Genomic DNA, 26,239 nt, shown 5'->3' on the forward strand with positions numbered 1-26,239 from the left:
CATTCTGGAGCCTAAATGTCCATTAGATTGACTCCCTGCACTGTGTACACTTCCCTACCCTGTGATGAATCCTCAGTTCCTGCAGTTCACCACTGACTGAAAATACAGTGGTGTCCCGCACTACGATGATAATCCATTCCTCTGAAATCGCTGTTAAGTGAAAACATCGTCCAGTGAAAACAGTTTCCCCATTGGAATGCATTGAAACCCATTTAATGTATTCCAATGGGGAAATTACTTCGTCGTCCAGCGAAGATCGCCCATAGGGGAAGCTATTTTCCAAATGCCGATCAGCTGTTAAAATGGCTGCCCTGCGAAGCATGGGTCCAGAAAACACAGGGCAGCCATTTTGTGGAGCTGGAAAACATCGTCATCTTGCGAACAAACGGTTCACGAAGCGTGGACCTAATCAAAGTCAAGTGAAAATTCCCCATAGGAAACATTGTTTTGTGATCGCTATAGCGACCGCAAAAAAGTTACCATCCTGCGGGGTCATCATACAGCCAGGTCATCATCTAGCAAGGTACCACTGTATAAACTGGGATGACACACGGGGGAGACGATGGGTGGGTTGTGTGAATTCACAGACAACCACTCAAAGCACTACAGCTACCAGTAAGCAACCTGTCCTTCTTCGTGGTCTCTATGAATCAAATTTGTGGGTGACTGACAAGCTCAATTAGCAGTTGGTGGGAAGTCTTGGCAACACAGAAGAAATCACCGCTTTGTTGAAGGCTGTACTGAATTTGGCTCTGACGTCCAGCTTGTAATGCTTGACAGACATCCAGGGCTGTGACCATGTTGCTGCTTTACAAATGTCACTTACTTAAACACCCTTTAGAAAGGCAGTAAAAGTGGCAACCGCCCTGGTAGAATGTCCCCTTAAACAATCTGAGACTGGTCTTTTTGCCAAGTGGTATGCCAAAGCAGTGGTGCTGACTATCCATTTCAAGATATGTTGGGATGTTTGCTCACCTTTTTTGGTCATTGATAGCTGACAAACAGCCTGTTTGATTTTGAGAAGCGTCTAGTTCCTGAAGTGTAGAATGCGAGGACTCTATGAACATCCAATGTATGAAGTGTCCTCTCCAATTCTGAAGTGCCAACTGGTTGTAGAACATTTTGCAACCACCAGGTTATAAATGCATCTTCTAGGGAATGCTTTCCCAAAATTTAGTTGAAGAAGGAAAGAGCAACTGATTCTGGCCTCCAAACAGGCCACTAGGACCTAGTTTATTCCATGGAACTTAGCCTAAATTACCTTAATCACTTCCTTTCCTCACCATCCTGTTTCTGTTTCTCATACAGACCTCAAGCTTGGCTGCTGGAAAAGCCCTAATACTAAGGTAAAGATGCATGCATGGAATAGCTAAAGGAGAGGCTGCTACATGATCTCCACAGCTCCTTTCCTTTCCCTTTTTTCGTCAAATGCAAAAGGATAGTGGTCACTTGAGCAAGCAGGCACCAAGATTTTATTCTCAGGAAGAGTAAGGAAGAGGTTTCCTCCGTTTATTGCCCACATTCAAAGCAGTCTACATGAAACCTTGAAACATAAAATGAGACAGAACAAACATAATTCAGAGAAAAACTTACTGATGCATCATAATTCCCAGGTGGAGCAAGGTATGTCACTGTACCCCTGTTTCGTGGGGGCAACATGATCTTGTGTTTGATGAGAGAGTTCTCATTCACTATGGCATAAATATCTCCACCTGTGATGTGACTGCCAACCTGAAAATGAAAGGAAAAAGGTATTCAAATATATCTGCCCTGCTCCCTTGGAAAAAGTGGTCAGGACCACAGAATGGCACAAACACCTTTCCTGCTTTCCGCCTACCTGCTCCTTTGCCTCTTCTTCCTCATCCCTTCCCTCTACACTGCCCAACCATCAATACAAAATGTACACCCCATTCATTCTCTTCCTCATTTAGGCATGGTAATGGACACATGCGCACAAGTAATTTCAAAGCATTCATTTTGCACGTCTTCATAACTTACCCGCAAATTTTTAACTGGTGTAAAGTCCCATTTGAGATCTCTGCTCAGAGCTGTCACATTTACTCCTCTTGGGATGTAGATGCTGTTCGTCTGCGTGCTGATATCCGAGAGAGGCCTTTGGATGCCATCAAAAATGGCTCCCATGATGCCAGGTCCCAGCTCCACTGAGAGTGGCTTGCCTGTACGAAGTACAGGGTCTCCTACAGAAACACCAGCTAAAATCATTGTTGAGGAAAGGACACATCCTAGAAAGTGGTGTCTCATTCATCAGAAAGTATTTATTTACCGATCCATTCATAAATACTAATATTAATTCATCCACCTCAGTGTTTGGGGGGAGGGCAACATTTTTGCAACATTTTGGCAAGTCACAGAGCATCTTAGGCATTTCAATGAACAGGAGCAAAGCTGTTTCAACTCCATAAGTATTGTACTTCAATTAATATAAGCCACCCCAGAAAGATTTGCAAATATTGCACTGAGTGAGAATTAAGCATGTTGTGATTTTGTGCTCATGCTGATGCTACATGCACCTGACCAAAGTTCAGTAAGCCTTCTGCTTTGATTCCTGAAGCAAAAATTACACGCAATCATTTTCTGCAACCTTCTGAACAGGAACATGTATCTTAATTTGCTTGCTATTTTGTTTTGTCTTTCCCAATTTTTAAAAAAACCAAACATAGAAACAGATGGTGGGATTATTTGGTTACTCAAACTAAGGGGAAAATCCCCAAGATGGATAGAATTGTACTCTATCTTAAGGTTCAACAGGAAATCTAGAAATAATCCTAGATCCAAAATTGTTTCTAGATATTGCAGTAATGACTATGGTCTACAGTACTTTTCAAATTTTCTTGACTCGTATTTTAGCTACTGGAAGACAGGAATTTTACCATTATCATTGATTTTTTGCTAACTTCTACACCTTTCTTTGCTTGTGTCAGAAGCACCATCATGCAATTAATCACTATATCAGATAATTTCTGCCCAATGATGGGCAACATCAAGAGCATCCGGGGCTGCCAATATCAAATCTTCCATGGTACATGTTGAGGGGCACAGGGTACATTGACACAGGTTTGAAGTTGTCTGCATCTCTTCCCACTTCCAGAGGACTTTTAGATTAGACTACAGTCCCCCTTTTAAAAGTGGTGCTGTTCAGTAACACAGCTCACAATTTTAGCTGGAATTGAATATATCTACTAGTGTCTCAGGAGGAATATATTCCTAGTCACAAATTATAACTGGCCTAGCAGATATGATTGTTTGCTGTGTATTTCCAGTATCAGTTCAAATTCCTTTGTATCTCAAAAAGCATCTTCTTCCACTGGAGCCCAAACACCTAACATTCATAAATTATGTAGTGTGGATTAAAATCCAAGCAGAAAACACCTCTAATAAAGATTTATGCATGTTTGATTTAGTTTAAGCAAGATTCTACTGGAATTATTGTAAGATAGCTGTGAAAAATATAATTCTCCAAAGATAATACTAGATGGCATCCTGCTTTACATTTCAAGTAAAGACAGGAATTACTTTTCAAGTAAAGCAAACTCTGTTACCACTGAAGTTATCATCTTGTTCTCATGATCGTTCTATTCAATATTTATGTATTTATTTATTTGTTTGTTTGTTTGTTTTATATGCCGCCCACTCTACCCAGAGGTCTCTAATATGTCCCTAAAAGGCAAAAGACACCATCAACCAAAAGGATACAGGTTTCTTCATACACCTGGATAGTTGCCATGTCACCCTCCAGTCGGATAATCTCCCCTACAAGTTCACAGTGGCCAACTCGTACTAACTCGTACATAGCTGCACCTGCCATGTTGCAGGCAGTAACAACTAGGGAAAACAAAGAAGAGGATGAATGCAGACTTAGCTGTGGTTTCCCAGGAAGTAGCTGTTCATTCCAACTTCTGTAGGTATCTTGTTTTTAATGTGCAAAAGAACTGGTTTCCTTCACTGACATACTAGTTTTCTGTGCAGAGCAATTGTATGCAGGAATATTCCGTGATAAGCTCAACTGACAGCTGTTAGATATGGATAAAAACAATATGGGTGGTATGGGTCTTGATGTCACAAAGGCACTGATCTCTCTTTGAAGCAAGAGAATCCCCTGTATGATTTAACAGGGATCTTTCAAATCAAAGACTGTTAAAGTTGACCCTGAGATGAAAAATTAAGACCTTTTACTGGAAAGTCAAGACATCTGAGCTCAAAGACTTTGATTCATTCAGTACACTACTCAATAACTGTTATGAATCAGAAAAGAAATAATTTTCAAAAACTAAAAACTTTTATCACTTCCTCCATTGCATGCTTTAAAATGGCTGACTACATTAATGACCTGACAAAGTTGTTCTGTATTACAATACACCACAATTCTGGTCTTTTCTTTGCAGTAAGTAATTCCATAAAAAGGAAGCAAGATTAAACATTATATCAGGAGTAAGCACTATGCAGTCTACAAAACCCTGCCTCTACAAAAACCCTATTATGTGCTTTCTCATCTGGACATAAATCTCTCCACCATGGATTACATATAATCCTGTGTCTAAAGAAGTAGATTTTGCTCCACAAAAGCTCACATTGGGGAAAAATATGTTACGCTTTAAAATGCTACAATGTTTTACTATATTTCCCTTTCATTTTGCCACAGTGTTGGAATTAACAAACAGGCTTTTTCATATAATCGTGCATAAAGATAGAGTTTGCTCTCTTTGACAAAACTGTGGCCTCAGAACCAGAAAATGATTCAGAAGGAACCAACTCCTTCCCAAAAGCAACATTTTTGTACTCTAAAGACAGCCATTATTTTAGCCTGCAGACAATATACATTAGCTAATTACTTGACCCATTACCAGAATGTTTATGGAATCAACACTTTGAAAGTTAATTATTCTGAGTTAATAATGCTGTTGTCACTTTGAAAATTCAAAAGTTCCTCAGCTGTGCTGTTTACTTGGTCTCCACACTCAACCATCTACAGTATACTGTGTGTATAACCCTGTGGGAAAATCTCGTACTCCACATTTTTGAGGAGATAAGATTGCAATCCACCGGTCACACTGAAATAAATCTGTTAGTCTCCGAGGTGCCACAACACTTCCATTTTGTTTTTTAATATACAAAAGAAAGTGGTGTTGCACAAGAATGTTAGAAGACATGCAGTTATATAAGCAGAAAGTTGTATTAAAAATTAAGGCATTGCAAGCCTAGGCTAGTATTCCATAGGAAATAAGGTAGATCTTGTGAGGCTGTGAAGATAGACAGTTATTTTTTAATCTCCTAATTAGAACTAAATGGCATCGTTTTCTCTGATGCAGACATAAAACAGACATTTTTACAGCTTTCACCATTGACTCAGATCATCATGTATTTCTTTTGCACACAATGGAGCTTAATACGAAAGGAAACACAGGAGGCAAACACAAGAAAAAGGTGAAATTCATGAAATATACTTGAAAGTGTTCAAACTTTATTATGACATATTTTCTCAACTAGCCAAAGCAACACTTACCAGGTCCTGAAACTCCATAGACATAGCCAAAAACATTCTCTCTGTCTTCATCACGGATTTTAGGGAGCTGTGAGAAATCCATCTTAACTGGTCACCTAGTTGGAAAACAAAGGGACGGGGAAGTTGGAGATGGAGAAAAACAGTAAGTTTTGATTACTGGATAGTTTCCTTGCCTAGCTGACATCACAGTCACAGTGGTACTACTCAGAATGACCTCCAATTAAAGCCTTCTAGCCCTGCTTGCATTCTCTAATTTTCTGCACCTAGATTTTGGGATAGATGCCCTCATCTTTCAATACTGGTCATCTCATTAGCTTAATGTAACTACAACTAGAATGCTCATGTGTTTATCAGCATTTAAAACTGTTACATGCAACAAATGGGGTATTAAGGTACACAACGACTGAAATCCAGTTGCATAGCTGTATGGGTGTCACACCCAAGGGGGAAATGCTATTCACAGAGCACTTCTGTTGGCACATTGTGCAATAGGACAAATGGGAATCATGCAACTCATTGTACAGTTGACTTGCATAGTCTTTGTTGCTGGGGCAGAACACCCAGCACATTTATGATAGCATAACTTTATGTTACAACTTGACAGACTGGATTCTCGCCAATAATGATCCTTTTCCATTTTTCTATTCTCATTGCAGTTGTCAATGGCACTCCATAAGTAAACAGATACACAATCACAACTGCTATTTTAGTTGACTGAGATGAACTGGACTGTTTAAGGAGTTTTCACATACAAAGCCCTATAAAGGTATGGTAAAGGTAAAGGTTCCCCTTGACATTTAGTCAGTTGTGTCCGACTCTAGGGGGCGGTGCTCATCCCCGTTTCCAAGCCGTAGAGCCAGCGTTTGTCTGAAGACAGTTTCGTTGTCACGTGGCCAGCACGGCTATACACGGAACACTGTTTACCTTCCCACCGAGGTGGTCCCTATTTATCTACTCGCATTTGCATGCTTTCGAACTGCTAGGTTGGTGAGGAGCTGGGACAAAGCAACGGGAGCTCACTCTGTCACGTGGATTCAATCTTACAACTGCTGGTCTTCTGACCCTGCAGCACACAAAGGCTTCTGCGGTTTAGCCCGCAGCGACACCACGTCCTAAAGGTATGGACAACCCTCCAAATATTACTGGATTGAACTTCAACATCCTGCCTCAGCACTGATTACTGTAAAAACATCTAGAGGGTCACAGTTTGCTTACCCTGGCTTTGTCAATTATTTAGAAATCATAACAAACAACACTATTGTGGGTCAAGCAGCTTTTGCAGGTTATCCACTGTCTGAATCATAAATTGCTGTGATCCCAGAATCTGTGTGACATATTCGCTTGGAAAACTGACACGCTTTTTAGGCACCAAGTTGAGAAGTTGGAAAGAAAGTAAAAGTCACACCAAGCACATCTGAAAATAAATAAATAACGCCACATGTTCCCAGAGTTCCCCCAGAATAAGAAGGAAATGGTGAATATGCCAGAATTGACTTGATGACACACAATTATTATTTCCACTGATCCTTAGGAGACTTTCCACTGGTAGTAACAAGCTTTCATTAGTCACAGCAACAAGTTTCTTACAATGAACAATATATGGAAAGGAATCATCCTCAGATTGTTTAGTGCTTTAGGTTCATCATGTTACAGGCAAATTTTAGACTACATAGAGACTAAATAGTCTAAATTATGGAGTAATTCTAAATATAAAACTTTTATATCACATTTGAGAACTAAAAATCTGATTGATGAAATTCATGAAATATACTTGAAAGTTTTCAAACAGACAAAGGGCAGGAACTGTTCTCAGTCCTTCCAGAGTACAAGATACATAGGAACTGACTCAAGTTACAAGAAGCAGATTTCAACTGACTATCAGGAGAAACGTCCTAACAGAGCAGTATGACAATCAGAACAATTACCTTGCGACATGGTGAGTGCTTGAACACCGAAAGCATTCAAGAGAAAATTGGACAGCCATCTGTCAGCTCTGCTTTGATTTGAATTCTTGCATTGAGCAAGAAGTTGACTTCAGCTCCTTTGTTCTAAGATTCTATGATTTACTGACAGACTAAAAGCAAAAGCAGCACATATTGTTCTCTAACAAGAAAAGCATTGGTGAAATCCTGTTATTGTAGGAACTGCACTAGAGTAGGCCAATTGACCCTGGGGGGTTGGGGGAACTCCTCTGTACATTCCATTGGTTCAAATGGGTCTACTCTTGTTGTGACACTAAAGTTGCAACTAGAGCAGGCCCACTGAACTTAAAGATGAATTGACTCACTAAATCCCCACTGATTCAGTGAGCCTACGCTAGTGCAACTTACTAAGCTAAGCAACAGGACTTCAAACATTAAGTTCATAAAACATTACCTATATCCAATGTAAACAGAATAGTTGCAGGCTTAAATACACATCTGCTACATCCCTTTAAGAATTAAGTGATGTTGAATTTAAAACACAATTTCATCTATAGCATATCACAGCTGTTTGCCGTTAGATACTGCCAAGCTGCTTCTGACTTGAGGTGTTCTTAACAGGGTATTTTGAGGTATGTGAGAGGTTCAAAGAATGGTTCACTGTTTCCACCTACCATCTAGATTTGAACACAGGTGTCCTGAGTTCTAGTCCAGCATAATATCCATACCACCAAATAACAGTTTTATAGTGCAGCGCCTATTAAATAATTCCATTTGGGAGTCTACTTCTCCCCTGGTCTAATAGCAAAATTCATGCAGCTGTTTATATGCTGCTCATTCATATTACATTGAGACATCCTATAATTTTCACTCTGAGATTTTGAAAGAGAAACATTGAGATGAGGGGGAGATCCCTTTGAAGGTGAAGACTCATGTGAGTCCCAGACAAGATTTTCCTTAGAAGCAACCACCCTCAAGGTGGCATGTGATAAAATACTGAAAGGTTCTTTAAGGAAGCAAACACATCCATCAACAATACTGAAGAACCCAAAGTTAAATTCTTCATTAATAAGACATTACTTGCTTTCCAAACTCTCCCAGACATACACAAGAAATATGAAAATGAGCCAATTAGATACAACACAGAGGAACAATCGTTTGACCTGATGACTCAGCTGCTTCCCAGCAGGACTTCAACAACTGCAAGTCCCACTGCTCAAGGGCAATAAAATATGATGTGTGTTTCCTCTCCCTATGTATTTCAACACACACCTCTACGCTTATCAACAGTCACAGTCACAAGCTCTTTCAGCACTCAGTTCTGTAAAAGATATGTGGTTTTTGCTTTCTTGATCTCATTGGTCAAAAGCCTGTTGCTGAGTTGATGCATTCATAAATTAAACTGCATGACTCACCATGGTAAATGGCTGTTAACTAATGAGATGTCCATTCTATTTCTTTTTTTTTTAAAAAAGGTTTATTTAGAATGTTAACCAACTGAAACAAAACACAATTTGAGGAGAAAATGAGCTTTGTAGGAAGAAAGAGAAAAAAGATAAAGTAGTATGACTCCACTTTAAAATATATATAATTGTGTAGAGTTCAATTTTTTCTGTATTAGCTCTTGCTTCACAGTTCTGAAAGTGTTTGTCTTGAGAGTTAGCATTTCATTGTTTCCAAAATGAACAGGAGCTCTGAAGAGGGATTAGGCCAGCATATACTTCTCTATAATCCAATGAAGTTTAGGAGGATCGGTACATTTGTCTGTGTGGTTGAATGCAAGTAATGAATGTTGCATTGAAGTTCTTTCAGTCTGATGTTTTGGGCATGCTGGATTCTTGAGTTAAACATTCAAACGGAGCCAAGTCCCATAGGTTATCAGCTTCCTTCAAATGCTTTGCAAGTTCTTTATGCACAGCAACAAGTAGAAAAGTGGTTACATTTTTATGTAGCAGCCTGGAGTTATTGTCTAGGAAAAGGTTTACCTTGTGGTAATAAAACTAGTTGTCAGACTAAGTGGATTTTTATGGTAGAAATACATTCGATTTCTTTATGCATTTGTAGCCACAACTGAGCTGCTTTGGGGCATGACCACCACATATCTGCAAAAAGATTCTATGTTACTACATTCTCTCCAAGAGACGTTGTTCATAGTATTTTGTGTTGTGGGGGTTAATTTTATTGGTGTTAATTGCAGACAAAGTATAAGTTGAACCATGGTTTTTCCTATGCTTGCTGAGATGGATCAAAATGGCACCTGACTTCAGATTTTGTTCCAAGCCTCTGTGGAGATGGGTCACCCTAGGCCATGCTCCCAAGCAACTTGATCCCAGTGGTGGTATTTCAAGAAGCATTTTGTATTTGAGGATGCTTTTTTTATCTGTTGTAGTGGTTGAATATGTGTCAATTAGTTTTTCAAAGGGATAAGTGCTTGTTCTGCTTGTTTTTTAATACAGTATCTTTCATATGAATGAAATATAGGACTTGATGAGTTATGCAGGTATCTGACTGTGGAAGCCAGAGGATGGGAGTTTGATTCTATACTGTGCCTCTTTGACAGAGGATGAATTTGAAGATCTAGCTCTGCAATTATAAGAGTCTAAGATAACGATCACAGAATTGTAGAGCTGAAAGACAGCCCCTATGAGTCAATGACAAAGGTAATGGTCATTGGACAAAGGTAATGGTCACTACAGAGTAATGGACAAAGGTAATGGTCACTGCAGAGATGGAAGGGACCCTGTGGATTGAGTGCCCCTGTCAACAAGGCATGGTGGGGAATCAAATTTCTAACGTCTGGCTCTATGGCAAGATACCAAACAACTGAGCTATCCTATAATAATATTAGAATTATCTAAGATTATTATTGTTGTATGCACATGTAATTCAACAACCGGATTCTGGCCAACTTGAATTAATTCCCAATTCTGAAACCAAAATGTTTTATTTACATTCTCCACCATTCTGCACAGCTAACAGCTGCAGGGGAAGTTGCTGCTTCTATCCTAGTTCTAAATGCTGTCTTTAACAACAGCAATTACTACAGACACAGCAGCAGTGCAATGATAGCCTTCTGCAGCATTGTTACCAAAGATTCTTTGAACTGGAATGGTACCTAAGAGGGTAGATATTGTGCCTGGAAAGAATATATTCTATCACTGAGCTAGCCACTTCTGGATTTTTTGATAGTGCCCGGACTGTGCCAGAGAATGCAGCAATGAAACCCTTACTATAGGATCACACCAACTTTACTGATATAGAGCCTGGACACTTACAAGTCGGTTGCTATATAACAAAATAACTAATCCTACTCTATCTCTATCATGGTAATATCTTAATCCATTAAGTGTTAGCATTGCCTAAATCCAGGTATCATTGCTGGCCAATAAATAAAGTAATTCGCTAACCCTGACTCTTCTACACCTCATTGGGAGAATAGCTATAATCCTCCACTGTGTGAGTGAGAATCCCTGTTCTTCAGGAAAATAGTTCTCACAGAGAATTCTTACACTTCCAGAAAAGTAATAAATTTAAAATCATATTCTTTTAATGATATGGAATATGAATTGTTTAGTGCAAACTGATGCTGCACTATGATGTAGCTTATTATAGCTAAAGCAGTAGAATTACATGAAGCAAATATTTGCATACTGCCCTTTCTTCAGAGTTAAAAAGCTCATATAAGAAGCCAGAAATTTTGTACTCTTAAATAAAGAGATGTATTGATTTCCATGTTGTGATCTGCTCCTGAGGTATACGAATAAATACAGAATATTGTTCCTAGATAAACAGTGAAGCGGTGGAGGAGCCCATTGAACAAAAATGCTGCTCAAGTAAAAGGAACTTCCAGTAACTAAATTCAAAGTCAAACAGGTTGACAGCTTACTGCTGCCAATCTCCATACATGATTTTACAAATGGGAAAACGCTTGTTTGAAAAATGACACATTAAAGTGAAAACTACCACACGCTGTTTATGGTAAGGGCTATCAGTATGGATGTGACAGAGATTTGTCTCTCAAATGGCTGTGTGTTAGTCCAATGCTCATTCAAGGGAGGACTAGCCTTGAAATCAAAACAGCTTTTACCACCAAGATCAAACTAAAATCTTGTGCTTTAACTTAGTATGTACATACAGTTAGAACTGAAATAATCAACATTTTACTGTAATATTTATATGCAACAATAAAATGGATTTAAGAGACTTCTGCCCTTTAAATGCACAAATTTTACCTAATCTCTTGTCATTGTTTAGTCATTTAGTTGTGTCCGACTCTTCGTGACCCCACGGAGCAGATCACACCAGACCCTCCTGTCTTCCACTGCCTCCCAGAGTTGTGACAAATTCATTCTGGTAGGTTTGATGACACTGTCCAACCATCTCATCCTCTGTCGTCCCCTTATCGTCTTGCCTTCACACTTTCCTAACATCAAGGTCTTTTCCAAGGAGTCATCTCTTCTCATGAGATGGCCAAAGTATTGGTGCCTCAGCTTCAGGATCTGTCCTTCCAGTGAGCACTCAGGATTGATTTCCTTTAGAATTGATAGGTTAGTTCTCCTTGCAGTCCAGGGGACTCTCAAGAGCCTCCTCCTACACCACAATTCAAAAGCATCAATTCTTCGGCGGCCAGCTTTCCTAATCTCTAATATATTAGAAATCATTTGATAGTCAAATAATGGCTAAAATCCTGTTGTGTAACTTTGCATATGGGACAATGCAGACTGGGTACAGGAAACATTTAATTTACATTAATTAACAGTTTCTATCCCCCACTTCCCATTTTAGGATCCGAAGCTCCCTAGGGAAGCCTCAGAAGGTGGGGAGCCTTTAAATGTCAACACCACTACCAGATAGCAGCTGCCAGTATCAGGACTGCCACTGCTGATATGTTGGCAGTTTTTTACTTTTAAAGGCTTTCCTCCCATTCTAAGCCTCGGAACTTAAAACAGTGGGATAGGAAACTCAATTAGTGTAAATTAAACATTTCTGGTGCCCAGTAAGAGCGCAAAGTTACAGAACAGGGTTTTGTCCAATGAGTGTATTTAGAATACTGGCATAGTAAATCTGATTCCAGGTCATTACTTCAAAAAACTAACAAACTTTCAGACACTGATATGTATATATGAGCATTTCAAAAATGAAGATTCCAGTGGTCCATAGCTTCAGAGAAGGGACTGGAGATTCTTGCACAAAAAATTACATTATTTTTATTTCTTCAAGATGAAACTTACTGTACATTTAGATTGAATCAATGTAAAGTAACAAACAATAATCAAGGGGTAGTATTGAATTTCACACTGACTAATAACAGCAAGAAATTGTTCTACTACTCTGAAACTTGGAGGGGAACATCAGTTAAGTGGGTGTAGAAAAGTCTCCTTGTAGATTTAAGAAGACATACATGGAAATTTGCAAGACTGGTCTTCTCTCTACATCTGTACTTCTATTGCCCAAGGGTTCACTCACCATGAGAAGTAACATGATTTGTATGTGTGGAGGAGTTGTTGAGTATGTAGTTTGACAGGGTAGAGCCAACCTGCACAGTGCTACAACTTTATCTGCATTCTAGGAAAAGAAACTAAGACTTATTTTGTTTCTCCTTTTATTGTCAGTGTGTGTTAAATGGCACCAAGTGATTACCAACTTACAGTGACCCTAGTTGGAATGTTGAGGTATGTGAGTTAGTTAAGGGGTGGTATTATTGGTGTCCCCAAGGAGTTTTCATGGCTGAGTTGGGTTTTGAACCCAGTCACAACATTTTATCCATTCCACTACACTGGCTCTCTAAAAATCAGTAAGAATTATTATTATATCAAATAAATTTTGACTTACAGCAATGTTTTCCAGGATTTCTAGGTACAAAATACTCAGAAATGGTTTATAATTTGCTTCTTCTGGGGCACTCGGACTGCACAGCCTGCCCAAGGCTACAAAGGCTTGCTATTTCTCATTGGATGCACAAGTGGGGAACAGATTCCTCGCCCACATTTCCACAGCCAGGTACCCAACTCACTGTGCTATCCTATAGTCACTACCACTATTTTAATGAATAGCCACATGTACTGATAGAATATCAATATACTGCATTTTAAATTAGCTTTTTAAAAATGTTTTTGGATAATATTCAAAGTTACCAAATTAGCAGGAAAGAAATAATACAGACAGAGCAAATTAGTGTGCTGTCTAATTCATTAACACTCAGCAGCACTGAATGCAAGGATTCTGAACTATTCCTTTTAGAATCTAAACATGTGGTAAGTGTATCTAAAGAAGCTATAACCAACTTTTCTAAATATGTTCCCACTTCCCTAATCCAACCCAGCCATATTATTGAGGTCAGAAAGAATGATTTAACAGTGAAACATACTTGCATGATTCTATGGTAAGTCTACTTAAGTTGTTCCAGTCTACCTTACAGTAAATTGCCAAGCAGCTGAAAAAGAATCAATTTTTCCAATCCAGATTGAGCAAAGAGTTCAAGGAAAAATTCTATTTCAGTTCTCATGTTCCTCAATTTGTTCTCTAGAACTATACTTGGCTTAAGAGAACAGTGATATATGAAGATGAAGCAGCTGTCTGAAAACATACACAAATAGCTCAATGCATTCCATGGGATCAGAGGTACTGTATTTCAAGGAAGAAAAGTCATGAATTTACTCCATACAATGTATTATTGTCAAGTCTTATAAAAGTCGTTTTGGACCAGCCCCATACAGAGAATATAGCTGTACCAAAAAAAAAGGTAAAATGGAAATAGGAACTATAGTTTATATTGACATATTAGAGGCTAATAATAATTTAAAGCTACTTGTCTGCTTTTATTTGCACTCTTCTCAGCATCTTAAGTTCACTTGGATATTACATGAAAAGTTTGCTAGCTAAAATTACGCTTCAATTGTGGTTTGCAAAGCAATTGCAACCTACCATTTATCCATTCAGATACAAAGACAAACTGCAGTAAAGCTCCAGTAATTGTATTCTGAGTTAATAGCTGAACTGAATCTGTATAAATGTTTCCAGAGGTCAAAAGGAACTTCTGCCCTAAGAACAGTGCCACGCCTCCAGTACGACTTTTTTGGTCAATGAACTCACAGTCTGAGATACATAGGGAAGACTCTAGCTATAAAATTAACTGTAAAAGGAATTAGCACTCCAAAGAGAAAAGAGCTTATCATTCAAATATTCAATTTGATGGACTTACACAACCTATTTGAAATTAATTATCTTCAAATACAAAAATATACCAGAAATCAGGAAAAAATGCTTTGGTCGGAAGAATGAATGTACTTAAATTAATCTCCCTCAAGCTCTAGATCATTTTTCAAAATGTAGAATTTTTTTAAAATGGTAAGAATGTAATTTCTAATATTTCTCAGTAAGAACTGTAATACTGAGGCATTAAACAAAGCACCACTAACACTACACAATCAACCAACCAATAATACACATACACAAATCCACCTTTAAAAAAGGATATCTGACCTTCCCTACTCTTCTGAAATTTTCAGAATTTTTGCCAGCATAGAAAAAGAGCCAGGTTGTTTGGGAACTCCTCTGTCCCGTCTTGCTTTTTTTTTGTTGTCTACCTGTGATGCAGGTAAGGCAGTTAAGCAGTAAACAACAAAGGTACTGAGGCTTAATTTGTTAACTTGTTTAGTGGCCTGAAGGAATGATTGACAATTTTAGAAAATGCTATACTTTTAGGAGGCTGGAGACAAAAAAAGTGAACTTGTAGTGAATACTCACTTTTGTCCTTTGTTCAAAAGCCACAAGGATCTTCTTTTGCCAAAGGCAGAAGATACAACTTACATTCAAAAGGCATCTCTATCCCTCTGCAGTAGTGGTTCCCAACTTTGGGTCCCCATATGTTCTTGGACTACAACTCCCAGAACTCCTAGCCAGATCATGCTAGTGGTGAAGGCTTCTGGGAGTTTTAGTTTAATAAACTGAAGCTGAAAATGTAAAAGCAGGAAAAGGAGCTGGTGTGTGTGTGTTCTAGCTTAACACTAGTTTTAAAAGGATCGCTGATTTGATTTTGATGCTAAATACTATGCTTAAAAAACCAACTGCTAAACAGATAGCCTCCCTTCCTCTTCTCTATATCATGAAACTTATGCCTGTAATTATTAAAGAAAAATTAAATTAACTTATTAATACCTGCTTAGTATAAGGTACATAGTAGTGCATTTTCTCAGTTCAGTGCACAAGCAGATAACACCATATTTTTAAAGGATTTATATGAACCCAAATATGAGAGCTTACTATACAAGGATGCAGTCTTCTAAACTCTTTAAAGCTGAAAATTAAGAAATACTGAACTACACAATGATCTGGTTTTATTAATGTATAATATGTATACACCTAAAGTATAATAATGAAGTTGCCATGCTCTCGTTAGATTTTAAATACTGTTCAAAATGTGGGAGGTTATAGAAACAGAAACAGCAAGGAAAACTAACAACAGAGCTCCCTCAATAACAGCAATCTTTCCAGTTAATGAGCTTGATCATAAAATCTAAAGAAAGAATCTAATGTACTTAACTGGAATTCATTTAAAAGTATAACACAAGACACAAGAAACTTTATAACACATAGTATTTACTTTTTCATTAAGAGATCTCCTTAATGACAGATGAAGAAGACTACTGTCAGTAACAATTACAGATTGTATTTGATATTTACAAGACTTTCTGACGATTCTCTATGTGCTAGGTTCCATCGCTTTCAGCATGGGTTTATGTGCTAGGTTCTATCGCTTTCAGCATGGGTTACTCCTGGGTAAATACATACAAGAATACAGCCTAAAGCTGATTTCTTACATATTTAGCACAACTACCCAAAAACAAAGGTGCCAGGTTAGAATTATATATACTGTATATACTGTCAAGATTCTCAAACCCAACTAACAAGGCTACCAGACTAACTTCTGAAACATTAATGCCGAGCAAGATAAATGAAAAATCTATCCCATTTCTATGTGTCCATTAATAATTCTATTCAGCTAGTTGCTAGGTAGAATTTATGGGAAAATGACCAGTGCAGAAACTTGTAGCAACAAAAACTACTACAGTATTTGCTATGAAATGTCACGACACATCATCTCTATTAAAATAACACTTGGTAAATATACAAAGATCAGACATGTAGTGCGGAATCTTTGGATATTTGGACTTCAGCTCTGAAAAGCTCAAACTTATACAGTGACTAGTACAAGACTGGCAAAGGTGTGGTCTGAAACATCTAGAAAGCCAAATATTTCTTAGCACTATTTCAATACTTTTATCCATTTATTTATTTTTATCCCATTTTCTAATATGAGGCCCTAAAACAGTTTACAAAAAGACAAATGCAGCTGGAACCAATTATCTCAGGAGAAGGTCAGCACCCTAATGGTGGAGGCACTGAAGAAAAAGTTAGATTGCCATCTGTCCGATACAGGTACAGTAATCTATACAGATTGAGATTAGGTCCTCATCCACAGTGGAGTTGGACCTTGTACTTCAGCCTAAGCTGTGAAAAGGTGCTCTGTACCATTTTAGAGTCAACCTTCACCTTCAAGGACAATGATAAATCAAGGAACAACTCCAAATTTTATTTCATGGAGGATGTCGTAATCCTGTTGGAATAGAAAGGACTTTGCTGCTAGAAAGAGAACAACAGAGAAGTAACTGGCCAGTCTGGTATCCTTCAGAGGGGTGCTTCATAGCCTGGGAGACACTTCCACCCACTTTCAATCACGAGATGCTTCAAGTAGGTTTCTCAATCTGCAGATTGTTCCTTGATTACTGGAACATGTTATCTATGAGGTTGTTTTTGAACAGTTCAAAAAATGTCACAGCCACATCTCACCTGCACTGTGACAACTGCTCAAGATCCGAGTTTATTGTCAAACTGAAATCAAAGTGTTTTGGCTTTTTTACCCCTCCATGTCTTCATACCAGGATATCTGAAATCCTACTCATCTCTACACACACTTATTGAAGTGTCTACAAAATCATTATTTGGAGGTTGCTGACATCTAATGTATGGTAGGTAAGTAACTGGAGAAAGGGCTTGTGACAGATAGCATCTGACCGTTTAATGCTTTCACAGGAAGGTTCGCCTAGTAAATTTGTTGTTGTTTAGTCATTGAGTCGTGTCCGACTCTTCGTGACCCCATGGACCAGAACACGCCAGGCCCTCCTGTCTTCCACTGCCTCACGGAGTTGGGTCAAATTCATGTTGGTTGCTTCGATGACACTGTCCAACCATCTCATCCTCTGTTGTCCCCTTCTCCTCTTCCCTTCACACTTTCCCAGCATCAAGGTCTTTTCCAGGGAACCTAGAAACTAGCCTGATATAATGTCTGCATTGAACAAGACCTTTTTAAAAATTCCCCATCTTTTTAATCGTACATACCCATTTTATCTTTGCTAACAATTTTGCTGCTCATTTTAAAAACAATTTAAATGTCATGTCTGTTGTAATTTTAGTTCTTTATAGTTTACCTGGCAGCCTGTTGAAAAGTGAAGATATGAAGCCCTTAAAATACAGTACGTACATAGAGATTCATTCATGAGGGATCCATTACTCTATTACTCAATCAATCTTTATTTACAGTCTTTAGACCTATCATACAGAGAAGTGGACAACCCAGATCCACACAATCTCTACAATACGTAAAAGCATCCAACATAGACATAAAACAAACAAGTATACAAGCGATTCAAAACCCTCCATACCAATACCAGAGTCAAGTACTGTATGGGGAAATATCTGAAACTTGAGAATCGCCAGACAGAACCTTGTATGATATCTTACTATCCCTATCCGAGAGGAGGTACTCAAGTCTAGTTTTCTCTGATTGGCCAGGGATGTTTGCAATCAATGGGGTAATAATCTGATTTCGTGCTACTGCATAATGCCAGCAGCGGAAACACATGTGCTCCACAGACTTGACCTCACCAAGGGAGCAGGGACACAACTTCTCCAATTACCCATTATTTCACATGTCAAGATTGTGGTAATTCTCAGTCTGAGTCTTTTTCCTTGATAATAATTACATGCTGTCAAGTTGATTCCCTCAAATGGTGACCCTTGCCAGGGTCTCTTAGGTATAAAGTACTCAGAAATGGTCTACCAGTACCTTTTTCTGGCAGGGTATGTGTGTGTGCTTGTGGACTGTGTAGTTTGCCCTACACAGGCTAGCTCTTCTATCAGGAGACACAATGGAGGATTAAACTCTCAACCCAACTCACTGAGTTATCCAGCCAGCTTGCACAGCACCAACGATTACCAGCAACATTAGACTGTAATATGCATCTATTAGACTGTAATATGAAAGCAGTCCTTTTGCTTTTCAGAGGACTATCAAGATATATTTTGGGAGTCACATAGCATACACTGTATCTTTTACTTGCAACTTGTAACATTAAGAAAACAATTTCAATCATTCTCTATGAAACCAAAACAAAGACAAAACAGGGCAGGGGACATTTTTGCCTAGTCTGAATGATAATAGACAAAAAAAATCTACTTATTTCTAGTTTTCCATCACCTACACATTCCATTTGGTAACCCACTGGTAGGGAGACTGGAATACCAGCAAAAGCAAACAGAAACTCTTCTTTTCTTCATGTTTGTCCCCTCTCCCACCCCTGCCATTTCCTTCATGTTCCTCTTTGATGAGCAGAGGCCTCCAATCCTTGGAGGGACTCACGAGGTTTTTGAGGAAGGGCTGAGATGTGCTGTGTGACAGGAACTAGCTAGCAGATAACATGAAGGGGGGGGGGAAGAGAAGGAGCGAATGGTGCTACTGGTGTCAAGACAAGGGCGAAGAGGATTTCTCCCCCAGCCAAAGCCCCAGACATAGCCTTCTATACTGGGAAAAACAACTGTTCAGAAAAAACAAGGAACATCAACCTCAGGGTCTCAGAATTACAGCGATGGGATCAACGCCCAAGGGGAGAGGAGGAGGAACTAGACCGAGCCCCACCTTTGCTCGGATCGAGGGCCAAGGATGATGGGCTCGTCAGCCTCCCCTGCAGAATGGGGGCCGGATCCTGCGGAAGGAACGGGGGGGGGAGAGAGAGAGAGGTTGTGCCAGAAAGAAGCCTCACCAAAAAACACTACCTGCCTTTCGAGAGCGGCCTGAGGTGGAGAGACGGGTTTTGGTTTTTTTTAAAGCAGCGGAGCCCGACTCTTGCGGGGAGACTCCTCTCAGCCCGTGAGAGAGCCCGACAAACGCCCGGGCAAGGGCGTGCGGCGGGTGGGAGGAAGAGGAGGAGGAGGAGGAAGAGAGAGAGAAGAGCGACGGTCCTGGCAGCCCCCTCCCGCAGCTCCCCTTCCCCGAACAAGCCCTCCTTCCCTCCCTCAGAGACCCGAGAGAAGCTCACCGAGGGAAACGGACCGAGGCAACGACCCCCCTCGAGCGGCGCCTCTAGAACCGGCTAATGGTCACCGCAAGCAAGAGCAGCAGCAGCAGCGGGAGGGAGACTGCGCATTTCTCCTCCCCCCCCTCGCCCCCGCCTTTTCCCCCATAACCCTCCGTCGGGCCAACTGCGCATGCGCCCAACGAAGGCCCTCCTTCGGACTTCCCTGAGCCGGATTCCGCGGCTGAGGGGCTTTCCTGAGGCCGGCAGAAGTTACAAGGGGCTCTTTAGTCATGTCTAATTCTTCCCCTTTCTTTCGCCGCGCTAGGCATTGGCTACGACGCCTCGGGAAAGAGCGGGAAAGGGCGTCGAAGGCACCTGTTTTTTTTCCCCAGTCATATGACACCGTTACTGGTTTACCCAGCCCGAGCCATACGGATGGGCCGGCAGAGATACGAAACGGTAGACCGATATGGTTCGCTTATAGAGCGTGGACTTTCGGGAACAGATTCGGAGATCATTTTTTTAAAGTCGCCCCCTCGAGGAATGGGAGACGCGCTCAAGGACATCCTGAGCGGCGCCCAAGGGAGCTCCCGTCGGTAGCTGTGGGGAGGGAAGCAGACGGAGCTTCCTCTGGCTTCCCTCCCTGTACAATGACTTCGCTCTTCTTACCATTTTGGTACATTGGTCTCCCATCTTCCCTCCAATGAGCTCCAAGCTGTTTATATGGCGTTTCGCTGCTCTTGATGTTATCTTCGGAGCACTGAAATAGGTTATTATAGGTAAAAACAAAAGAAAAATAAAAGAACAGATAGAGAAGACCTGAAAGACTGTTACATTTTTTAATGTGAGCTGTCGTGGACAAGTCCACTTCCTCAGACATAAGTCAGGTAGTGTGTGTGAGAGAGAGTTTTCTGAATCTACCTTTCCAAAGTCGAGTTCTGCATTTTTACCTTGACACTACACTGGTTCTCTAAGAAAACTAATTTGAAGGGATTCAGATTAGCACTTTTAGTGAAAGTAAAAGGAAAAAAATGCCAAAGCAGGACAGCAGTTGAACATTAAGTAGTACACAACTTTAAAAGTTGACAAGAAAAAGGGATTTTTATATACCTTAGTTCAGTCATCAATCCAAATGGAGACTGCAGCCAAGAAAGCAGAAGAAGACTGAGATCTGGAGGGGCACCAATGAAGGAATTAGAAAATACAGTATCAAGTGTAAGGATGTGTCACTGGAGATCAAGACCAGAATTGCTCACTTGTATTTTCGATCACTGTGTATGGATGTGAAAAGCTGGACGGTAAAGAAAGCTGACAGGAAAAACAAAGATTTGTTTAAAATGTGCTAGAAGGGAGCTTTGTGGATAATCTGGGCTGTCAGAAAGGCGAACATGTAGATCCTAGAGCAAATTAAGCCTGAACAGTCTTTTCAAGGCAAACATTTTGAAACTGAGGCTCTCCTACATTGGGCATATCATGAGAAGGCAGAATTCTCTGGAAAAGACAATAATGCAGAGAAAGATAGAGAGCAGCAAGAAAGACCAAATACAAAATGGATTGATGTGAGCCAGAGGGCAAGAGGGATACTTCACTTGCTGGAGAGGAGAGCTGTCCTTCCCCAGCAACAAAACTAAGGGAGTGGACCCCAAGCCCACACCAGAGCCTACAGCGAGACCTCAGCAAGAAACAGAGATAGAGGAGCTGATGGAAGACATGCAAAAAGTGATGATGGGGGAGGTTCAGGGGGAAAAAGGCGGGAAGAGAGGAAAAAGAGGGTGGAGTTTGAATCAGGAACAAGGGAGGTAGAGAGGAAAGAAGAACAGTTACCGGAATGGGTGTGGATGCAGGATCCCTGGATGGGATTATGGGAAAGATTAAGAGTGCCCAAGGAGGAGGCAGATTATAGGAGGAGAGCAGAGATTCCTCCTAGACTCTCTTATTAGGGAGAAGCCGAGGTGAGAGAGTGGAGAAGGAGATTGAGAGAGGAGAAAGAAAGAGTTGAGAGAGAAAGGAGAGAAAGATAAGAAAGGAGAGTAAGGGAGATGAAGAGAAGGAGTTACTGGAAGTATCCTGGGAGAGCCAAGACCTTGATGGACGGATCCTGTGGGATGATGGCTTGGACGAGGAGACCGTGTTCCTGTTGGAAGGCCCAATGAGGCAGACCGTGAGAGACTGGGTCCCCACTGATCTACTGGGGCCATGAAACAATAGTTATGGAAACCCATTCCTGTTTGAAGATTGGAAACCCCTTCTGGACCCGTTGGCAGGAGGAGAAAAGACTCACGATCATGTTCCAGACACCTGTTTATTGTTAAATGCACTAATAAATCTTTCACCTGTTTTGAAGCAACAAAAATCTACTGGTTTCTTTGAATCGAACGTTGAGCCAAAAGTTGAACCCTCACAATTTACTAAAGGAACCAAAAGCTTGAATTTGGTAGATCTGAGTAAAGTTGTTGAGGACAGGAAATTTTGGAGATGACTCATTCATAGGGTCACCATAAATTGGAGTCAACTTGATCACAAAGAGCCGTGTTTCAACCCCTAGACTAATCTGGCAGCCAAACTTTGTGTAGAGTTTATATTTTGCTTAGTATTATATTGAAGGTGGTTTTCTGAGCATATTTGTCTGCTAAATGTAGTCCATGAGTTATTTTCATAACTAATATACTAAGATTGCATATTATCAGTCTCAACCAAATAATAGCCTATTAGATTAGTTTAGTAGAGTTGGGTTTTGTCACACTTGCTTGTGTGTTGAGGGTGAGGAAGTTGTGTGGCCTGTACAATTCCTTAAAGCGATTCAGTTCACCTTGCTTAGGCTGAAGAAACAACTGCATTCTATGGATTAAAGCAGGGGTCATCAAACCCTGGTCCCTGGCCCGGCGCCGGTCTGTGGGCTTCCTTTAACTGGGCTGCGGACACGGATCTCCACCCCCCGCATGCACGCACAGGGGGCGTGTCATGCTTGCAGAGGGGAGTGTTGCACTTGTGCCATGGGCACAAGCACAACACGGCCACCCGCAAGCACGACATGCCCACCCACTCTTAAAATCTGCCTGGCTTCTAATTTCAGCCCAACCTGGAGTGGGAGCAGCGGCAGCGGCACCTACTTGGCGAGCGTGGGGCTTCCTCCCCGCCTCGTAGGGGCTGGGTCCCACCTCCACCCCCAAAGCGCCCACACGTCCAGAAGGGGAGCCCTCTTCCTTCCCAGCAGTCTTTTCCCTCAGGAATTTGGTGCCACTGGGGCTTCTGCTTTTAGGTCTCTCTCTCCCCCCCCCACTCTTCGTGGGTCACCTGGCAAGGCTGCTGCTGCTGTCACCTCATCCTCTCTATAGCTGAGGTGAAGGAGGGGCCCCGCTTGCAACCTGGCTGCGCGCTTCTCCTTCCTCCCGCCGGCGCTCCTCTGCTCTCTGCCCAGATGTGCCACGGGTGGGAGTGATGCCGAGAGAACAGCCTTCTCGCATGCACTCCCCTCCCATCTCTTTTCACAGCCTGCCGTGGAGAGCTCGCGCCCGTCCATCTTGACAGCCTGTCGCTCATTCCCTCCCTCTCTCTTCCTTTTCCTTTCCTGCTGCTGCTTGTTTGCTGCCACTGGTGGGGCCGAAGAGCCACGGCCAACAAGGAACAAAAAGGTATCCAGACCAATAATTGATTATTCTTCCTGCACTGCTTCTTCCATTCATTTTAACTTTTACTTGTATGATCAGCAGTAACAATCTGTCACAGATTGCTACAAATACCATCTCCATCTGTAGCTCTTGGAAACTTCTGTTTAAAATTTATAAGGGTCCAACCCTTGGATCTCTATCCTTCAGGATCAAGAGAAAGAGGATAGCTTTTTTTCTTATGTCCAAATGGGAATGCCATTAGTTTGATGTTTTCTTGATAAATCAGCAATGCTGATCATTTGGTAATTCACCTCTTGTGTGGTAAGAGGCAGAATCAGTAGGAAATCAGTATAGTGTCAGGCCTGTGATTATTCCTGTGGGTATCCTACATTTGGAGGGGTGGGAAATGGAACTTTGCTAGTGGCAGTCAAGACTGCTTTTGGAATGAACTGTGGAGCTGTTGAAAAAGAATGCAAAAGAGAAAATGTAGAGGAGACATGTAAACTGTCCGGAAAGCATTTGAGAATTTTTGTAGTTAAAATATTCCGCTGTGGTCCCTTGTTGACTATTGACACTTTGGAATATACAGTAATACTATGAATTTCCAAAACACTGCAGATTTATTCCCATGATATTTTAAAGTTCATGAAATTAATATTCAGTGTTTTCCTCCACCACTGTTATTTAATCTCTACCCACCCACTCCCGAAAGAAAGAGACGGACACAGGTGTTGGAGTTAACTAGGGCCACACTTTATTACTTTTAACCTCCAATCACTCTCATCCTGCAGAGGGGCATGGACATCATGTGGATCCCTAGGGCAGGCTCTAGGGGTATCTCTTACCCCCTCTCCAATCCTAAATCGGTGAGTCCTAAGCCCCTGGTTAGAACTGTCCCCTGAACAGCTCGCACCCAGCTGGCCACAGACCGGGAAGAAAAACCTCCCTATCTGCCATCCATCCAATTGTCTAGAACTAAGACATGCAATAGATGGGACTATACCTTATTCACCCCTCATCCCAGCAAGTGAAACACTAGATCCTGGTTGCTGTGATGCTGGGTGCAGTAGGACCCCATGTGCTTTTTGGGAGCTCACTGAAACTCACCTTCTCTTCCGCACTACCTGACAGTTTGACCTATTTAAACATGACTCAAACCTAGAATAGCCCTCAGAATCCCATGGGTAAACAATGCGGGATAGGCAAAAATACGTCTGCCCACCTTTTATATGCCAATCAGGTGAGACGGACCCAAAAATTCCTATCCGGCCCCAAAGCGACCACCTCAGCCACACTGGAACCAGGGTGGGCAGGTTAACTCAAAGGAAAAAGGGCTGGCAGAAGGATCTTATAATTGCACCAACACAGCCTTGTGGGAAGCGCCAATTGGTGCCTCTACCTGCCTATGTCAGATCAGGAGACGTGGGAAAAATAGTTCCAAGCCAGCGTATGAATCCACGCCGGCAGAGGTATCTCTTGCCCACCAGCTCCAGAAATACAGAGATGGACTCAAGTGTTGGAGTTAACTAGGAACACACTTAACTGATTTTAACCCCTCTATTGAGGGTGGGTTGTGGGAGGCATGTTATAAATGGTGTGAGGGATTGGTTAGGGCTGTTGGGCATGTGGGGCATGGAAGGGATGAGAGGAGTGCATAGTGGGATGCTTTTTGTCCATGTGGGGCAGAGGAGTCATCATGTGGCATGGTGTGGGATTGGGAGGGGAGGATCTCCTGTAGGGGAGCCATACAGCTGGGAAGAAGGTGGAATGTGTATGTATGAGAGGGGAGTTGGGTGGGTCTAGAGGTGATGGGTTTTTTAAAAAAAAAAGTAATAGTATGTCTGGGTATGTGCATATGAAGAGAAATGATGGGGGATTGTGGGTAGGAGGAGAAGAGACATGTTCTGTCGGTTTCTGGAGGGAGGGGTGTGTGGGGAGCGCAGGTTAATGTGATAGTGGATGAATTCAGATGTAGGGACTGAGTGGGGGGGGTGAAGATTTGGCTAAGGAGGGAGATAGAGATGAAATGTGTGAAGTATATAGGGGAGAGAGCAGGTCTGGATAGGACCTTGTGTTCCTCCCAAACATTTACTTACCTCTCTTGCCAACAACCTATTTTGTTGTTTAGTCATTAAATTGTGTCCGAGTCTTCGTAACCCCATGGACTAGAGCACACCAGGCCCTCCTGTCCTCCACTGCCTCCCGGAGTTTGGTCAAATTCATGTTGGTAGCTTCAATGACACTGTCCAGCCATCTCATCTTCTGCCATCCCCTTCTTCTCTTGCCTTCACACTCTCCCAACATCAGGGTCTTTTCCAGGGAGTCTTCTCTTCTCATGAGATGGCCAAAGTACTGGAACCTCAGCTTCAGGATCTGTCTTTCCAGTGAGCACTCAAGGAATGATTTCCTTCAGAATGGATAGGTTTGTTCTCTTTGCAGTCCAGGGGACTCTTAAGAGTCTCCTCCAGCACCACAATTCAAAAGCATCAATTCTAATTTTAATTTTGTGGCTGCTGTCACCATCTGCAGTGATCATGGAGCTCAAAAAAATAAAATCTGTCACTGCCTCCCTATCTTCCCCTTCTATTTGCCAGGAGGTGATGGGACCAGTGGCCATGATCTTAGTTTTTTGATGGTGAGCTTCAGACCATTTTGTACTCTCCTCTTTCACCCTCATTAAGAGGTCCTTTAATTCCTCCTCACTTTCTGCCATCAGAGTGGTATCATCTGCATATCGGAGGTTGTTGATATTTCTTCTGGCAGTCTTAATTCCAGTTTGGGATTCATCCAATCCAACCGTTCGCATGACGTATTCTGCATATAAGTTAAATAAGC

General features: G+C 41.3%; 1 protein-coding gene across 1 annotated transcript in view; it reads right to left on the bottom strand.

Annotated features, from left to right (window-relative positions):
* Window positions 1–20,179, bottom strand: part of ATP6V1A (ATPase H+ transporting V1 subunit A) — a 39,189-nt gene extending 19,010 nt beyond the window's left edge. The window contains exons 1-5 of the mRNA XM_020789501.3: window positions 19,818–20,179; window positions 5,522–5,616; window positions 3,715–3,843; window positions 1,999–2,213; window positions 1,594–1,731 (exon numbers count right to left, since the gene is read on the bottom strand). Coding sequence (XP_020645160.1) covers window positions 1,594–1,731; window positions 1,999–2,213; window positions 3,715–3,843; window positions 5,522–5,603 — 564 coding nt within the window. The 5' untranslated portion in view covers window positions 5,604–5,616; window positions 19,818–20,179. The remainder of the gene's footprint in view (window positions 1–1,593; window positions 1,732–1,998; window positions 2,214–3,714; window positions 3,844–5,521; window positions 5,617–19,817) is intronic.
* Window positions 20,180–26,239: the final 6,060 nt, after the last annotated feature.

This window comes from Pogona vitticeps, chromosome 2 (genome assembly GCF_051106095.1).
Source record: "Pogona vitticeps strain Pit_001003342236 chromosome 2, PviZW2.1, whole genome shotgun sequence".
Classification (NCBI taxonomy): domain Eukaryota; kingdom Metazoa; phylum Chordata; class Lepidosauria; order Squamata; family Agamidae; genus Pogona; species Pogona vitticeps.